Genomic DNA, 16499 nt, shown 5'->3' with positions numbered 1-16499 from the left:
CAACACGAAAACAAACACATGCTCTCGTAATCGCATCCATGTATGAGGACAGGACGAGAGGACACATGTGGATTTGGTTTTTCGGCAACTGTTTAAAATTCTGCGTGTGTGGTGGTGCCATGGCCAAATTTTGAAATGCCTTTTCTTTTTTTTAATTTTGCTTTCTTTGCTTGCTGTGGAAACTTTTTGCGAATCGCAATAACTTTGCTTGAAGGCCGCTCGCTCGTTCTTCAGGGTTTTGTGGTAGAATGGGTGGACGGGTGGGTGTGTGGGAGCATTTAACGGCTGCCAACACAACACACACACACACTCACACACTTTGCCATTCATACATACATCAGACTATTAGCACATACACACGCACAGAGAGTGGGTCGGGTTGGGTTGGGTCTGGTTGGGACTCAACAATGGCCACGCACAAGAGCAATGCGGAGAGCATGGAAAGAAGGCAAGGAAGCGAGAGAAATAAAACCAAAATGCCAAACAAAACAAATACAAAAAAGCAAGCCACAAAAAAAAAATAGCAATACAACGAAAGCGGAAGAAGAAAAACAAGTTAAAACGCTGTAGATGGCTTTACGACTGAAAGATACCCGCTACTCAAAGGATTACGATGCCAGTACAGGTAAATACATAAACAAGATCTAGAAAATTGATACGATTGCAATAATAGTGAACGAGTGAAAGCTTTTCACCGATTTGCTACAGGATGGCTCCATAATACCACTATTTATAATTAAAACAAATTATGATCCATAAACTTTCTTCATTTAATCCCAGCTTATTTCATACATTCGCATGAATATAATATACCCTTGTTCAGGGAGAGCATAGGGGATTTAAAAAAGAACTAGTCCAAACAGAAAAACGGAGCCAGAGAGGAAAAAAAAGAGCAAAGCGCCAGGCAAATAATATGTAGAAAATGGTAGGAAAATGGAAGGAAAAACAACGCGACGAAGACGACAACGACGACGACGTTGCGTCTGTGACTAACAGCCATTGATGAGGGAGGAGGATGGTTTTCTGTGTGGGCTGTTCGGAGAAGTAGTAGGGAATAGGATGGGGTGCGTGCTGGCAGACAAACTGAAAGCAGCTTACGGCTTACTTCATAGTTTACGCGCAGCCAAACGACAACAAGACTGCCAAATGCTATTGATTTTCCTTGTTGTTCTGGGTATTCTACATGCCCGGCCACCTTGCATCCCATTCCATTCCATTCGGGATCTCGGATCGACTTAGATATCCGATGCTTCACTGAGTCTACGAAGGCAGGTGCGTGCTAAATACCAGAACGGAGCCATGGATAGCACTCAACAGCTCCTCGAAGGCGGCCTAGCAACGACTACAAACTACTACAAATCGGATTTGCGTGAGTAATTGGCACGCTGGATTTTTTTCGGGGCTAGAAAAACGTATTGGGGATGCAAAAACAGAAAAAATCAACAAGGAAGTTGGTGTGAAACCTCAGCAACGACGAAGCCGAGAAGACCTGGAAAGCGAAAAACAACAAAAAGTTGGGCAGCAAATAAAAGCGCAATTGCGTTATATCGTACGAGTATTACAGACACACACCACACACACACACACACTCTGGGTCTCTCTCTGGCACACACTCTGTGGCCCTTGGAGGGTTGGCAAGTGTCAGCAGTCAGCTTAAAATGTATTAAGTAAGAGACAGACAGGAAGACGGCAAACCTGGGACCGAGACGGGGTCTGGTACTGGCGCTGGGACTGGGATAGGGACTGAGTCGGAGACAGACACAGAGGAACAGAGACAGATAGGGAGACGACAACGACAGTCAATGAGACTGGTGGTCGTACTGTGAAGCCATTTGGGACTTACCTCATCGATAAACTCAAAATCACCGCCCGTTTCGCCGACATACTTCTTCTTTTTGGCCTCAGAGCTGCCAATCAGGCTGGATGACATCAACACCAATGCCAGACAAGCGCTGGCAATCAGCGGCGAATGCTTCATGGCTGATAAACGGCGCACAGGAACACAGGAGATGCTCGAGGAAGTGCTTTAAATGATTCGCCTTGTTGACGGGTTCCGCTCTTGCTAAATCACGAGCGCGCCTGAATCACAGGCAATGTTAAATGCTAGAATTATGTGTCCAGTGGAAAACTACGGCCGCGGACACACACGCACAATAGACGACACACACACACACACAGAATCGCACAGAAAACTAGCGATGAATGACAATGAGTTTTGGTTGAGTTTTGCAATCGGAGGCGCCTCTGACGATGCAGTGGAACGCACGGAACACTCTAGAAAGTACAACTGAAGGCAACGCGGCCGAAACGTAAACTGAGCGTCTCACTGCTGGTCTTCTGACTGGCTGCCACAACCAACAAACAGCGTTGGAATTTTGCGACAGACGCGTCTGAGCCTAAGAGAGTGGCAGGACATTCTAAGAGAGCGATTGGAACTGCTTAGCCATAGGCTATACGCTATAGAGTTGTCACCGTTAAAACGCTGTTCAGGCAAATATAATTTATTTGAAAACATTTTAAAGCTGAATAACAACTGTTTTTGTTCAGCCAAATCCGAGGCAGATAAATCATGAATAATGATGAAAACCTTGACTGTTTATTAAATACTTTTAAAATACTTGCAAGCGAATACTTTGCAATTCGCACAGTGTATTCCACTGCGTATGCGCAATGCGAGCACAGCTCTCTCTCTCTGTGCCTCTTTTAGCATTTCACCACTCTCCAGCACTCTTTCCACACCGCCCATTCCCGTTGGAGCAACAACTGCTAAAGCACTTCCAGACCGCCACCACCAACAAAACGGACAGCAATGGGTCCAAATACCAGCGAACAGCACTCATCCAAAATCGATTTTCCGGACTCTGAACGCTCTTTCCTCACCCAAGGAGAGGCTCAACAGCCGTCCAGCGCTCTCTTAGACGATAATTGCTGGGGCCAAGGCAGGCGACGGGTCGTGAACCTGCCACTGGCGCCTAATGCGACCCTACATCCCAAATTGACTTGAGTTTTTGTTGCTTGGCTACTGGGCTGTTGGCTGCTGGCTGCCAATGTCCCTGGCGCTGGCTTTTGATTTTTATGTATTGGCGCTTGGCACACTTGGACCGCGTTGACTGCTGTTGGCCGGGAAACCCCGATACCATTTAACGCGTCAGCATCAGCGTCAGCGCGCCTCGCAGGCTGGCCAAAGCTAGCCCCCTAGTCGTCGCGCAGCCAGAGTCCCAGCCACGTTGTTCCGGACCCGGTCTTGGTCCCGTTTTTGTTCATGCTCTTGTTCTCGTTCGCGTTCTCGGACCCGTAGGCTCTTTCAGTTTCAAATTAATAGCCACGAACACACCCCAGGCACACACACACACAATGGCTACGCTTCGTCCTGGAGTGTGGCGTGTGTGTGTGCGTTTGCCTACTTTAGTCGTATACGCTTCTCTGATGCTGCGGCTGCTGCTCCTCTATTATAATGGCATCATTGACTTGTATGCTTTGATGGCTGCTTTGGCCCAGACAGGGCTTTGTGTATGTTCCACAATCCGCCTCCACTCGACACTCCACTCCCGTTCTTGTATGCCCGGCTGGCGCCGTTAGCTGCCTTTTTTGAATATTCGGCTTACACTTGTGACTGCTGCTGCTGCTACTCCTCCTGCTTCTTCTGGGCTTCAGATCCGCCTCTTTGCACTCTGGGGCCCGTAACTTGACAAACTTTTGCTGCTTTTTAGGGGACGGTGGGGGCTTTAAACTCAGACCTCACTCTGCTGCTGGGAGCCTCGGCAGCTAGCTGCTGGTCTGGTCACAGTTGCAGTTGCCTTTTCGTGTAAAATTTGACATTTTATTGGATTTCCAAATGATTTTCAATCAACAAGTCCACGTTACGCAATATGTATTATGTATATAGTTATTGTTATTGTTTCGCAAGCATTGCAAGAGGAAATCAAATTGATTTTTACACATTTGTTCAATGGCTTGTTAAAAAGGTGATTCTCTAGGTCCCAAGGGGAAGGGTACATGTGCCTACTGCCACTTACGGCTAAATGGATTAACTTTAAACAATAGATATTACATGACACACCGATTGTACGAGTAACGTGACTCCAAAGACACACACAAGCACGCACACATGTTGATTATCATCAACAGAATGAACAAAACTATTCGCATGGTAATGTGGTACATGGATTAATAATTATTTTTTGGTTAGTTACAAGTCTTAAACGCTTTCTAAACAAAATGGAAATGCCTGGATCATAATTGTTAGTTTCGGCTGGGAAGAAACGAACGTAATTGTAGAGATTTCTATGATTTCTGCGACCTGCAGCAGCTGCTTTGTTTCTTTTTTGAGTTTTGTTCACTGGGGCGCCTAATGTTGCTAATTCGTAATTTGTTCTAAATGCTAAATCAAAATATATTTATGTATACGTATGTTTTTTCTTGTTGTTGTATAAAAAGTGAATACTTTTGGCTTAGCTGCTGGCGACGCTTAATATTTTTTGGCCGAATTGATATTTATGGCTATTCAAAAAAAAGTTCTTTACTTTTGGAGATTCATTCTGCGTTTACAAATGCACTTTTAGAGATTCCATGCGGCTCACAATGCGGCGGCGCAGCTCGGCGTATCTTCAAATTGGGAAAATCATATTATTAAAATTATATTTCAAAATATTATATAAGTGAGAAACCCACCTTTCCTTTATTTTGGCCACCTCGCGATCCACTTCCTGTTCATAACGCTCCAGAATGGCACGGCATTCGGGCAGCGATAGATTCAAAAATTGAGCAACTTCATTACTAAATTGGATAAAGAAAATATATTGGCTAGGTATATGCATATATCCTAATATGGTGGTTCTGAAAACATACCTGATTTCATCAGTTTTGCGCGTATCCACCAAAAACAGTCGAGCAACATCCTCGTGCGGTCCCAGGGTGACGCGCGTCACCAAAGGATATTCATCGTCCTTAAGTCGTTTCTGCTCCCCATTGTCGCGCATAATAAAGAGCGAAAAGTTCTCTGGGGCCATATCCACCTTATACTTTTCGAGTACCAAATTGATGACCTCTGGTGTGGTCACCATCGATGAGACCCACACAGACATCTGCGAGCCGTATGGGGGAGTAAAGAACGAAGTCTCCCGATTGTAATAATGGCCATTAATGGAGCACCGACGTTTCAGTTTGGTACGAGATCTGTCACATGGAAAACGGTTTACATAATTATAATTTTTACGAGTCGAACGCTTCATTGACTTACCGTCGATTGCCGCTGCGTCGTTTGATAGCTGCGGCTCCGGTACGCGGCGGTCTCCTCAGCACTACTCCATCCTCGGTTACATGTAAGCCAGACGTTCCAAGTGCATCCCCGCCAGCACCAGCTGCCCCGTCGCTCGCTGTGTAGAGCTCCTCCGTTTGAGTTAATTCATCCCCTGCAGCAGCTCCGCTGGTTATGGACGGAGCATCGGCACGGCTCGACTCTCCCTCGCTGCCGCACCCACCGCCAGCAGCATTCTCTTTGGGATAACAGTCCATTTGGATTTGAATAAAACGAGAAGGCACATCACTGCGTCTTATGGTGGCCAGGCGCTGGGGACGAAGCGTATTATCATCGTCGTCATCGCTGTCCGAGTACACAAAGCAACTGGGTCCAGATTTGGATCGATTTATGCCCTTTTCGAAGAGCTGTCGACCCTGCTGATATGGTTTCCTCTGCTCCTTGGTGGGCACCGTTGATGCAGACGCCGATCCGCTCTTTTGCAGTGCGTACTGGCGCTGGGCGGACCGTGGGGAGTCCACGCTGCTGCGCAGGTTCATGGTGTCATTGATGAGCGATGGATCAATGTGTGAGCGCAGTGCGTGCTCGCAGTTAAAGCTCTTGCTCATCACCGAGTTCTCGCCGTAAAGCTTAAGGGAGTCGTGTATGCGCGAGGGATCTATCGGCTGATTGCGCTTCAGTGTCCCATCATTTGGCTCCTTGAAGGAGTTCGTTCCATTGACATAATCCTGATGTACACTACGCTTAAAGTCCTCATAGTCCATCGGTTTCAGGGTAGCATCGTCAGCGGTCTCGTAATTGTCTAGCGTGGTGGCCGTGGTGCTCACTGTGGTTGTGTTTTGGGTGTTTGTATTGGTCGTTAACGAGTCCGTGGCTGTCATAAAGTTATCTGTGGTGCTGCTGCTGTTATTGGTTGTCGATGATGGTGTAGAGCTTGAGTCTGTGGTGGTCGTAGTGTTGTCAGTGGATGTTTTGCTGGGCGAGCTGTCGCTGGAGGATTGCGACGAAGGGAGCTTCACCGGCATCGTTTCATAGATCTTATCCTTGTGATTGTGACGTCTTTCCACCTGCAGCAGATCGTCAATGTCATCCCAGTCAAGCTTCTCCAGATTGTCGAGCTTTGACGGCAGCGTGCTGGACACACAACTGGTGCTGGCCGTCGCACCCTCCACCAGAGTGCCTGAAGAGTCCGTCGTGGTTGTATCCTCGTCGTCGTTTGTGACCTTACCATTTGTCCCTTCTTTGCTGTTCCCTGTCGTATTGGCAGAGGCATCTTCGGGTGTTGTGGGCAGTTCGGATATTTCATTCAAGCTGCACGAGTCGAAGGTCATGCTCTCCGACAGCGACACGTCCGTGGAGAGCGCATCTACCTCGGCGGTAGTGGTTGTCGGCGCTGCCAGCGATTCGCTAGCCTCGTTCTCTTTGTCCGAACTGCTCTCCTGTGGGTTAAATATTTGATTAAAAGAGATTCCTGATGCAGAAACTATTTATTCTCACATCCGCTTTGGAGTTGCGACAGGAGTTTCTCTTGCGCACCACAAATGTGCGCTGATCATCGTCTTCCTTCAGGTGGATTACTCCCTGCACTCCCCAATATACACGCAAGGCTCCCTCCAATATCAAGCGGTTATTGACCTCACGGCTACGTATCTCGAGGCTTTTATTGTCGTAGAATTGATTGTAGAGCTGCGAATGAATCATAAGTCTGTTAGCGTGCAAGGATTGAGTGAATTTGATTGGTTGCCGCACCTTCAGCTTCGACTCAAAGTGATCTCGCGGCAGTGTGGGTCCATTCGGTTGAGCGCCAGTGGATTTCTGGGCTCCCTTGATCCCATAGCTCTTGTGGGACTCAACCCTCGTGCCATGGCCAAAGAGTTGGGGTCCGAACAAGGCTCCATAGCAGGGCACATGACAATAAGGCACACCTTTGTGCTAAGAACGGAATCACGAATGGAGGGAGAGGGAGATACGTTAGGATATTACGACCTGCCATCAATCAAACTGATGCAGTATTTACCTCAGCGTGCTGGCCGGGATTTAGCCGCTTGCCGCACTCCTCGCAGCGCAAACATTCCGGATGCCAATCATAGCCGAGCGACTGTTTACGTTCCGCTGTGATGCGAGGCAACAAAAACGATTATAAATAATTTAAATGTTATTTACAAATGGCAAGTGTCTGTGTGTGTTGCTGTGTGCGTGTGCGTATGCGTTTGCGGGGGTGTATTTGAATATTACCGAAGAAAACGGGTTTGCCGCACTTGTGGCACTTCCACATTCCGGCGCTGCTGCTGTCTCAGCTGTGCCCGGGACGCCACCAATTGGTCAAGGCAGGTCAACGCTTCCTGGGTACTGGGGACTGGGATACTGGATCTGGATGGGCGTGTATGTGACGTCTCAGCTTCGTCTCAGGCGATTTTATTCCGCAGTCGTGGGCTGTGTGACGTAAAGATAATACTACCGCCACGAGATTTATGCAAATGAATAAAGTTGAAGCGAACACGAAACGCAAATAGAACGCAAGACAAAGGGTAAACACATGAAGGGAACAGAAGAGAACGGAGCGAGAGGGTTGCGTTTGTGCGCTCACTGGGCCATTGGAGTGGCTAAGCGTACGATTTGCATGGTTTTATAAATGAAACTGGCACTTTACACATCCAAACGGCAGGCACAATGCATGTGTTGGGATGTTCTTTTCGTTTTTTTATTGTTTTTTTAAATGGATAATTGCACCAAAAAGCAGTGTGACCGAGGATTTATCGATACCGCCCGACCGTCAGAATATACCAAAATATACAGGAGAAAAAAAGTATTCATAGCTTCTGGCAGCACTGGCAGTAACGCATTTGGCCATAAATAGTGATAATTTCAAGTAGAAAGTGAGACGTTTTAGTTTATGTTGGTGCGCGCCTGTGAATTTAGTTAATTTATCCCATTAATATCACGATTTAATGCATTTGAGTTATTAAGAACGCGAATGTAGATGTGTATGTGTGGTTTGAATACAATGTGAACGTCCCCCTGGCGAGTGTCAGCCCACAATTAGGTTCTCACGGATCGAAACCGCAAACGAAGCAAGAGAGAAGCAGCAACAGGCCAAAAATATTGCAGCCTAGAGCCTATCTCTCGGTCTTAATTAGCAAATAGCCAACAGTGCAAGTGCCACAGCAACAGGCCAGCCAGGCAGTGTGTGTGTGTGTTGGGTGTTGGTTGGTGCCTTCGTGTGTGTTTAATAATGCGCGCCACAATCGAGTTTGAGGAATGTCTAAAGGATTCGCCGAGATTCAGGTGCGTACCAAGGCCATGCCATGGCCATCCATACGTCTCTTCCCGCCCCCACGCTCCCGTATCTTTGGCTGAGCCTGCCTTTTTGCGCGCTGTTTCCGCTTTTGGCAGATGATATTTGCATTACTGCGATGCGAGAGAGAGCCTCGGCCCATGTAGCGTGACTGGTTGCTATCAGCCACCCTCCACCCCCTCATTCTTCCACATTCTCTGTCTCTGTTCTCCATACGCGGCTCAAACACTGTTTCGGGCTTAATCATCAATCGAACAAACTTTGCACTTGCCCGTCCCGTCACTGCTTTGGAATTTATCTCAGCGAATGGAAAACTATTGCACATCCCTCTCCCTCACTCATGCCATCCATCTCCTCGTTCCACCAATTTCTATTGTTTCCCCGCTAATTGCCGAACAGACAGACATTCGGATGATAAGATTTCACCAAAAATTGAGTCTGCTTTCGCTCGTAAACACAAACAAAGTCCGCTGAGCGACAAATCGATGCTCTTAGAGAGCAGCAGAGAAGATGATTAGCCCCAGAAGAGGCGACGCAACAGTTCGTTCGCTGCCCTGCAGCTCCACTTTAATTGGAGGCGCAAATATCGCTTTAATAAAGCGAGCGGCATGGCATAAATTAAAAGTGTCATCGTAAACACAAAACGACACAAAGAGTGCGCTCCAGTCTGTACCCCTCGGACAACCGATGGCTTCTTGGATTAAGCACGCACAGATAATGTTTTGTTCAAAGGCAACTTTAATCGCCACAACACAACAGCAAGAGCAACGTCAGCATCCATCCCCATCGAGATTCCCATTCCTACCATCTACAGCATCTGCTGCGCTGTTGTTTACATTTTCAAGATTGTGCCAACGTTTTCAATTTTGTTTTTTTCTGTGTGTGTCCAGACAATTTGTGTCGAAGGAGGAGAGCGATATTGAGCACTTGGAGCAGCGGCTGGAGAAAATCATCAAGCTGTGCAATGTGGCCGTCGACTCGGGCAAGGAGTATGTCAAGAACCAGAGGTAAATGCGCATATAAATTCCGTCTCATGCATATTCATTGATATCGATTCAACTACTCCTCTTTCCTACCATGTCACAGCGCCTTTGCCATGTCCTTGTGGGATCTGCAGCAGCATTTTCTCGACAACAAAAACGCCCACAATGCGCTGGGAAAGCTGATTCATTGTTTCCAGGTGGGTTCAAGCAGGTTGTCCGCACAAAAAAAGGCTCGCCAAACTAACCATTTTTTTTCTTTGATTGCTGACAGGAAATGAACAAGTTCCATACGATTCTGTTGGATCAGGCCAGTCGCACGGTGCTCAAAAATCTCACTGTATTCGTAAAGGACGACATCAATCAGGTAAAGGACTACAAGGGACACTTTCTCAAGGTGTCCGAGGGCTATGACAATGCATTGATAAAGAACGCGCAGGTTCGTTTCAAGTCTATTTCACATTATCCGTGTTATTTTAATCGCTCTCTGTTGTGCAGGCCAGTAAAAATCGCCCGCAGGAAGTGCAAGAGGCAGCTAATATCCTTTCCGCCTCAAAGTCCTGCTTCCAGCATACCGCCTTGGATTATGTCAACTACATAACACTCGCGCAGTCTCGCAAAGTCCCATCCATACTGTCCACGGTGAGTAAAGAACTTCCCGAAGACTGCCAGCCTAAGCATTTCTTATCTTTCATGAATGAAAGGGGTCTCTGGCTCTTCTACATAAAAGTAAATAAATCCACAGCGCAAGGGGGGGTTTTGTTATTGGCATGACGTCACTCTTGTTGTGTGATATACAGATGAGTACATATGTACTGTACTGTACGGATTGCTGTTTTTTCGCCTGTACTGCATATCTATAACCAATGATCAACAGTCGTTGAGTCAGTGCAGGCGTTGAGTGTGTGGTGTGTGGCATGGCACTTACAGTTGTCTATCGGGTGTGCTTGCTGCTGGATCGACGTGGACTCTCACTCACTCTTTCTGCTGTACAATTATTGCCGTTTCTTTGTATTTGTCACGTTTTTCATGCTGATCTTGTTTTATATTTTGCATGTTTTTCGGGTGTTCGGGTCGACAGCTGCTGGACTACTATCAGGCGTGCGTGACCTACTACCATCAGGGCTTTGACTTGTGCAACGATTTCGACGAGTTCTTCAAGAACATCAGCGAGGATTTGAATGCCCTGCGTGGCGATTACCAGCAGCTGGAGAAGGTCATGCAGAACCGACACATGAGCGTTAATCGCTATTGCGATTCGAACACGAATAGTGCCTCGAACAAAATCGAGGGATATTTGTTTAAGAAAAAATCAAAGGGCTTCAAGACCTGGTGCAGGCGTTGGTTCTACCTGAGCGACAACCAGTTGGTCTACAGGTGGGTTCATGACTCTCCCATTGATCATTTCAAACATCCCCCCCGCAAACCCCAACCCCAACACGAACACACTATCCCACCATTTGCTTGCTTAGTTAATCGTCTACTTTTATTTGCAAACTTTTGATTTTTGTGATGTTTTATTGTGTTGTGATGTGATGTGATGGTGATGTGTTGTGCTGAACGCTGAAGTGATTTGGATTCGCATTGCAGAAAACGCAGCAACGAGGACTCGTTTTCGGTCATGGAGGAGGACCTGCGCATCTGCAGTGTGCGGCCGGTGAACGAGGGCGATCGCCGCTTCTGTTTTGAAGTAATTTCGCCAACCAAGTGAGTACCTGGGTCGCTGCCAGCCGCAGATAGCAGGTTCTAATCGTTTGTCACACCCATTTAGATCTCACATTCTCCAGGCTGACTCAGCCGATATGCTTTCCCTGTGGATTTCCGCACTGCAGCACAGTATTGGGGCAGCTATTCAGCATGACGCCACGCACAACTCGCGGCCACAGTCAACGAGCATGCCCAATGCGCTGCCAGCAAAGCGGAGAATGTAAGTGGAAGAAAATTAGTAAACAAAAATGTATTCATGCTTTTTCATTACGCCTGCAGCCACTGGGAGGAGTTCTTGAAGATACCAGGCAATGGACTATGTTGTGACTGTCACAGCCAGGATCCGCGCTGGGCCTCCATCAATCTGGGCATTACGCTGTGCATCGAGTGCTCTGGTGTCCATCGCAGCCTCGGCGTCCACTACAGCAAGGTCCGCTCTCTGACTCTGGATGCCTGGGAGACGGAGAATGTCAAGGTCATGATGGAGCTCGGCAACGAGGTGGTTAATCGCATATATGAGGCGCGAGTGGGCGATGACTGTGAGCTCAAGCGTCCCACGGAGCAGTGTGAGATTGGAGTGCGCGAGGCTTGGATAAAGGCAAAGTATGTGGAGCGACGGTTTGTGTGCGCCATGCCCAAGCCACAGGAGCTGCTGGCCAGTGAAACTGCCGAGGTACTGAGCATAGACAGCGGCGGTGTGGCGGACGAAGGTGGCAGCGGTGGTGGCAGCAACATTCTTGTCAAACATGCCACGCTGCCGTTGGGCGGAACACGAAAGTGGGCTGTCAAGAAGCTGCGCAGGAGGCGCCAGCAGCGTTCTCTGCCAAAAACATTGAGCGACGATCCGAGCATCTATAATACGGCCAAAACTGGTGACGAGCTGGACGAAGATGATGATGATGAATCGATCAACATTCCATCAATGTCATTGAGCATCTCGCGCGACGATTTGTTGGTCATTGGTGACGACCTAGGCCTCGAAAGCTATGAGACGCCCTGCATCTTGGGCAGCGATCAGGAGAGCACCGAAGGAGAGTCCGATCCGGAGCTACCGGAGGAGGTGCCCTTCACACAGCTGGACGCGAATCAGTTGCTCTACAAGGCATCTGTTGTGCACAATCTCCCGGTAATGTGCATGGCCTTTGCCCTGGGCGCCGATAAGACATGGAAGAATCCCCAGGATCGTCAGCGCTCATTTCTACATCAGGCCGTGATCTCCGGCTCTGTGATGGCCTGCGAGTATCTGCTGCTGAACGGAGCAGCCATCGATGCGGTCGATGAGCTTGGCTACAGTGCCCTTCACATATCCACGGCTAAGGGGCACATCGCCCAGGTGTATCTGCTGTTAAAAAACAAGGCCGCCTACGACCTGGCCTCAAGTGACGGCAAAAAGGCACTGGACATAGCCGTGGATCAGAAAAATGCCGACATTGTGACCCTGTAAGAACAACACTTTCCCGAGTCCTGTCAAATCGTTGATTCAATTGCAATTTCGAATATTTTACAGTCTTCGTCTGACGCGACTTAACGATGAGATTGGCCTGAACGACGAATACAATGGGGAGGATGAGACGTACAAGGATGTGATGAAGGACTTCTCGAACTTTGCCGCCAGTCAGCCGCGCATGCTGCGTCAGCGCAACGACTCAAACACACTGGAATCGCAGCGCAGCTCTCTGACCAACTCCGACTAGCAGAGGGCTAGTACGGGTGCTAGTACACCGACGCCGACGCGTCTAAAAAGTTGAAAACTTACTCGTTATTATGGATATTGTATGGATTAATTAGTTAGGGCGAATATTGGATTGTTATTGGCTTTATAGAGCGCATTACGCATACCAACTGTTAAACGGTTTCGATGTCTTCTCAATTGTCAGCAAGTCAATGGATGTCGTTTTCTGTAGGCTATCTCACACTCGAAAGTCGCTTCCAATTAAAAGTACGATGACACACTTTCAATGCATTTTGCAAACATATATCTAATATATACCTTTAATTTCTGTTCCGAAGCATTTCAAGCCCGTTGTTAGCTTAAGCTTAAAGTTATACGTACGTATTTATAGAGTAAAATGATCATTTAAAATACATGTATTTGCCTAAATCGTATTGTACATCATCTTATGTGGTATTTATTACACGATATTTTATATTGTAACTATATTAAATGTATGTACTATGTCTAGCTAGAAATTATGTATTGTATTGTGTGTCGTGTCATGATGTTTCTCGGTGTTAAAGAGCTGTTTCAATGTTTGCATGTTATCAAAGCAATCCGATACATATGTTGATGATATTTGGTGCCAACTGTTGTGAGCATCCCCCCCTAGTTTCAGAATAAAATTGTAACTTATTCGAATTAAATTAATTAAAAATGGTCATTGCTGTTTCTCCTCTGGCTCAGCGGACAGTAAGTACGAGTTTAAAATTCTTTTTTATTGCATCTAACTAAAACTAAATCGCTTGGAACTCAAACTCTGGCTCTTGTTCGGAAGTATAGTCCACTCTTTTGTTTTTGATCTTGTGTACAGTCTGGAGATGCCGCTGAACGGCGCTGCGATCATTGAACTGTCGCCCACACTCCGTGCAGGAGAACATTACGCCATTATGGGCAACGAGATGGCGACTGAGGCCCGACACATGATTGAAGCTGCGCTCGCACAGATGGCACTTGTGCGTTCGTGAGTTTCCCATATGCACCCGCGCAATGTGCTGCTGCAGGTTGGACTTTTGGGCAAAGCAACTCTGGCACTGCGAACACTTGTGACGCTTTGTCCCCGTGTGGATGTCCATGTGGCGCTTGAGGACTTCCCGCTGCGAAAAGGACACGTCACACTCCTCACATTTGTAGGGCTTGAGGCCGGTGTGGATAATCATATGGCGCTTGAGGGAACTGGCGCAGGACAGTTGCAGCTCACAAATGGGGCACTGCAACGTGCCACCCTTGCCGTTCTTCAGGTTCTTTATGTGGCCATTGTGGTGGCGCGTCAGCAGTTTCTCTGTGGGGAAGGCCGTTGGACACATTTGGCATTGAAACGTCTTCACCGTATCGGTTACTCGACAGGCCTTTGGCTGGGGCTCACGAGGCGACTGCTTCGACACGAACTCGCTCGATCGCTTCCTTTTGCTTGGCTGGCGGGTGTCACGTTTGAGTGATTTCTCTTTGGGCTAAAAGGATACGCAGATTGTTATAGGGATTATCCGTGCGTTCAATGGACTTACCACAATGATTACGTTCTGCTCAAAATTGTAGACCTGCTGCTCCTCAGATATGTCGCCGTCTAAGTTAAATACCACAACATCGCCCATTTCCTCCGATTTCTCTCCGCTGAACTGAATCTCCCCGTCGTCCTTAACTGCACGATAACAGGATTAATCAGGGTTAATCTATATGATATTCCTTGCGCATAGAATCTCATACTAACTGTTGTAAGACGTGATGTCGCTGTCCTGTTGAAACTCTGGCGGGGGGCTGTCGTGCTTGGGCTCCACGGCAGTGGTCGAATTGATAATGTAAATTTCTCCATCCTCAGTCCTCACCACATCTCCAGCATCGACATCGACCATCTTAATATCAGTGAACTCATGAGTGGTGGCATCTATTGGGGCGTCTTCATCTATGTCGATGGGGTCCAACTCAACTTCATCAGCGGCTGAAGTCTCTGGATCGCCGCCAAGCACGAATTCGACCTCTTCCGCTTTCAGGCATTGTGCTGGGGAGTGCTTCGAGGCAGAACTCAGACAGCGTTTAATGGGATGAGTGGGAAGTGAGGCTGGGGGCGAATCTGCAACGGTCTCTTGGTCTGCGAGCTTTGTTTCTGGTTCCATCGGCTCCCACGAGCCGGCTTTCTTTTCGACTAGAAAGACTTCTAGTTCGCCTACGAGTTTGGCCAGTTGCTCCTTTCGAATCTCCTCGTTCACCTCATTGCGAAGCTCCTCACGCACATCCTTTCGCACTTCGTCCGCCAACTCCTTTCGCACATCTGCAGCCACTTCTTGGCGCAGCACCAAGCGCGATGACTGCAAACGCTTGGCGAACTCCATCTCCTGTTCCTTCTTAAACTTTTCACGCCATTTCTCTGCCAGTGCCTCGCGTTTCTGTTCTTGCTGGGCTATGAATGCCAGCGACTCCTCAAACTCCAGCTCATCCTCGTCGTAGTCATCCGGCTCCTTTGAAAATACGCGGCTTTTCTTGCCCATGCCGAGCAGGCGAATGTGTTTTCGCAGTTTCTTCTCCACCGCCTGGCTGCGTTGGCGAAACAGGAAGGACTTCTCCAGTTGGTAGCGGCACTCGTCGCATATCTTTTTGGGAAATGGATCTGATGGCTTTGGATCCAGTGAGACACAGGCCATCAGTCGCATCGGGATGGAGAGCTCCGTGGCATCATCGCTGAAGATGGTGTAGGCATCTAGATGCTCCTTTAGACACAGGCGGCACAAGGTCTTCAAGTCGGGATAAGACAACTCCGCCTGTGGCATCGTAAACAACAAAAATTAACAACAATTTGGAAATTGTAACCAGTGGGGACGCGGATCTATCGATAAAATATACCGCTTGACCCTCAGAAATATACCTTTTCATTTTCAAAATATACCGTTTATCCTATAACATTTTCCTAGTTTTTAATATTCTGCATAACATTACCAGCTAGTAAGGATTTTCAGCGCTTAAACTATAATTTTTTCCAATTGATGTATCAATTCTGCATAAAATTGGCTAGTGTTCATGACTTCTTTCTATTGGGTTTTTTGAGTAATGTTAAAACTGAAAAGGTCAACCAAAAAAAAAATAGCCTAAAACGTTACGTGAGTAGACAACAGTAGTATCCATATTTTAGTAGTATTCGATCCATATTTTGTAAACAGGAAAATTTGAAACACATACGTTTGTGAGTTTCGATACCCGATATTGAACAAGCCTTAAAAATTGAATTTTAAATTAATTAAACATTCAATTGTATACCGATTTACTGTCAATATACATTGAACTCATTTTCGTAGTTAAATATCAAACGAACAACAAAAATGAAGAACAATTTGGAAATTTTAACCGTGTGGACGCGGATATATATGCCGCATGACCCCTCAAAAATATACCTTCTCATTTGCAGCAGTGCTGCAAAACGAGCTTGTCTAGGCAAAAAAAGGGCGCGAAGGCTTTAATTTTAAATAAATAATGGTAATAATCTTAGTCTTAATCTTTATTTAGCTCTATAACTATAGACGTGCCAAAAAAAAGTGGTCTTATATATATTATATTATG

At 47.1% G+C, this 16499-nt stretch overlaps 4 protein-coding genes across 6 annotated transcripts in view; 1 reads left to right on the top strand and 3 right to left on the bottom strand.

Moving 5' to 3' along the window:
• Nucleotides 1-2331, bottom strand: part of LOC117898459 (proteoglycan Cow) — a 38717-nt gene extending 36386 nt beyond the window's left edge. The window contains exon 1 of one of the 2 annotated variants that reach the window (XM_034807881.1): nt 1844-2331. In XM_034807881.1, the coding sequence (XP_034663772.1) occupies nt 1844-1978 (135 nt within the window). In that variant the 5' untranslated portion in view covers nt 1979-2331. The remainder of the gene's footprint in view (nt 1-1843) is intronic. The other variant, XM_034807882.1, reaches the window with a different exon arrangement.
• A 1999-nt stretch (nt 2332-4330) lies between these two features.
• On the bottom strand, nt 4331-7989 carry LOC117899712 (cell wall protein DAN4). The gene is made up of 8 exons (XM_034809927.1): nt 7493-7989; nt 7275-7369; nt 7007-7189; nt 6755-6943; nt 5240-6696; nt 4849-5175; nt 4672-4776; nt 4331-4605 (listed from the first exon to the last, which is right to left on the bottom strand). Exons 1-8 carry the CDS (start codon nt 7530-7532, stop codon nt 4545-4547), a joined length of 2457 nt encoding a protein of 818 aa, XP_034665818.1. The 5' UTR covers nt 7533-7989; the 3' UTR covers nt 4331-4544.
• Nucleotides 7990-8131: 142 nt separating this feature from the next.
• On the top strand, nt 8132-13198 carry LOC117899711 (arf-GAP with coiled-coil, ANK repeat and PH domain-containing protein 2). 2 transcript variants are annotated; one of them, XM_034809926.1, is made up of 10 exons: nt 8132-8542; nt 9443-9559; nt 9639-9732; nt 9807-9971; nt 10031-10174; nt 10614-10909; nt 11123-11239; nt 11304-11459; nt 11519-12679; nt 12747-13198. In XM_034809926.1, the coding sequence occupies exons 1-10, from the start codon at nt 8490-8492 to the stop codon at nt 12931-12933; spliced, it is 2490 nt and encodes an 829-aa protein (XP_034665817.1). In that variant the 5' UTR covers nt 8132-8489; the 3' UTR covers nt 12934-13198. The 2 variants fall into 2 exon arrangements, with proteins under 2 accessions (XP_034665817.1, XP_034665816.1); XM_034809925.1 differs by having other exon boundaries at nt 11102-11239.
• Nucleotides 13199-13311: 113 nt separating this feature from the next.
• LOC117899713 (zinc finger and BTB domain-containing protein 17) lies at nt 13312-15766 on the bottom strand. The gene is made up of 3 exons (XM_034809928.1): nt 14662-15766; nt 14459-14592; nt 13312-14404 (listed from the first exon to the last, which is right to left on the bottom strand). Exons 1-3 carry the CDS (start codon nt 15713-15715, stop codon nt 13691-13693), a joined length of 1902 nt encoding a protein of 633 aa, XP_034665819.1. The 5' UTR covers nt 15716-15766; the 3' UTR covers nt 13312-13690.
• Between the last annotated feature and the right edge of the window lie 733 nt (nt 15767-16499).

Source organism: Drosophila subobscura, chromosome O (assembly GCF_008121235.1).
Source record: "Drosophila subobscura isolate 14011-0131.10 chromosome O, UCBerk_Dsub_1.0, whole genome shotgun sequence".
NCBI classification, from domain to species: domain Eukaryota; kingdom Metazoa; phylum Arthropoda; class Insecta; order Diptera; family Drosophilidae; genus Drosophila; species Drosophila subobscura.
The sequence above is the reverse complement of the archived record's forward strand: the minus strand, read 5'-3'. Positions and strand labels throughout refer to the sequence as shown.

Coding starts and splice junctions, on each gene's coding strand:
- LOC117899712 (XM_034809927.1), bottom strand. CDS start 7,532: ATGTGGAAGTGCCACAAGTGCGGCAAACCCGTTTTCTTCG. Junction 7,190..7,274: donor ATCCCGGCCAGCACGCTGAG/GTAAATACTGCA, acceptor TTCCGTTCTTAG/CACAAAGGTGTGCCTTATTG. Junction 6,944..7,006: donor ACTTTGAGTCGAAGCTGAAG/GTGCGGCAACCA, acceptor ATTCATTCGCAG/CTCTACAATCAATTCTACGA.
- LOC117899713 (XM_034809928.1), bottom strand. CDS start 15,715: ATGCCACAGGCGGAGTTGTCTTATCCCGACTTGAAGACCTTGTGCCGC. Junction 14,593..14,661: donor CGACATCACGTCTTACAACA/GTTAGTATGAGA, acceptor GTTATCGTGCAG/TTAAGGACGACGGGGAGATT. Junction 14,405..14,458: donor AGCAGAACGTAATCATTGTG/GTAAGTCCATTG, acceptor GTATCCTTTTAG/CCCAAAGAGAAATCACTCAA.
- LOC117899711 (XM_034809925.1), top strand. CDS start 8,490: ATGCGCGCCACAATCGAGTTTGAGGAATGTCTAAAGGATTCGCCGAGA. Junction 9,560..9,638: donor GAGTATGTCAAGAACCAGAG/GTAAATGCGCAT, acceptor ACCATGTCACAG/CGCCTTTGCCATGTCCTTGT. Junction 12,680..12,746: donor AATGCCGACATTGTGACCCT/GTAAGAACAACA, acceptor AATATTTTACAG/TCTTCGTCTGACGCGACTTA.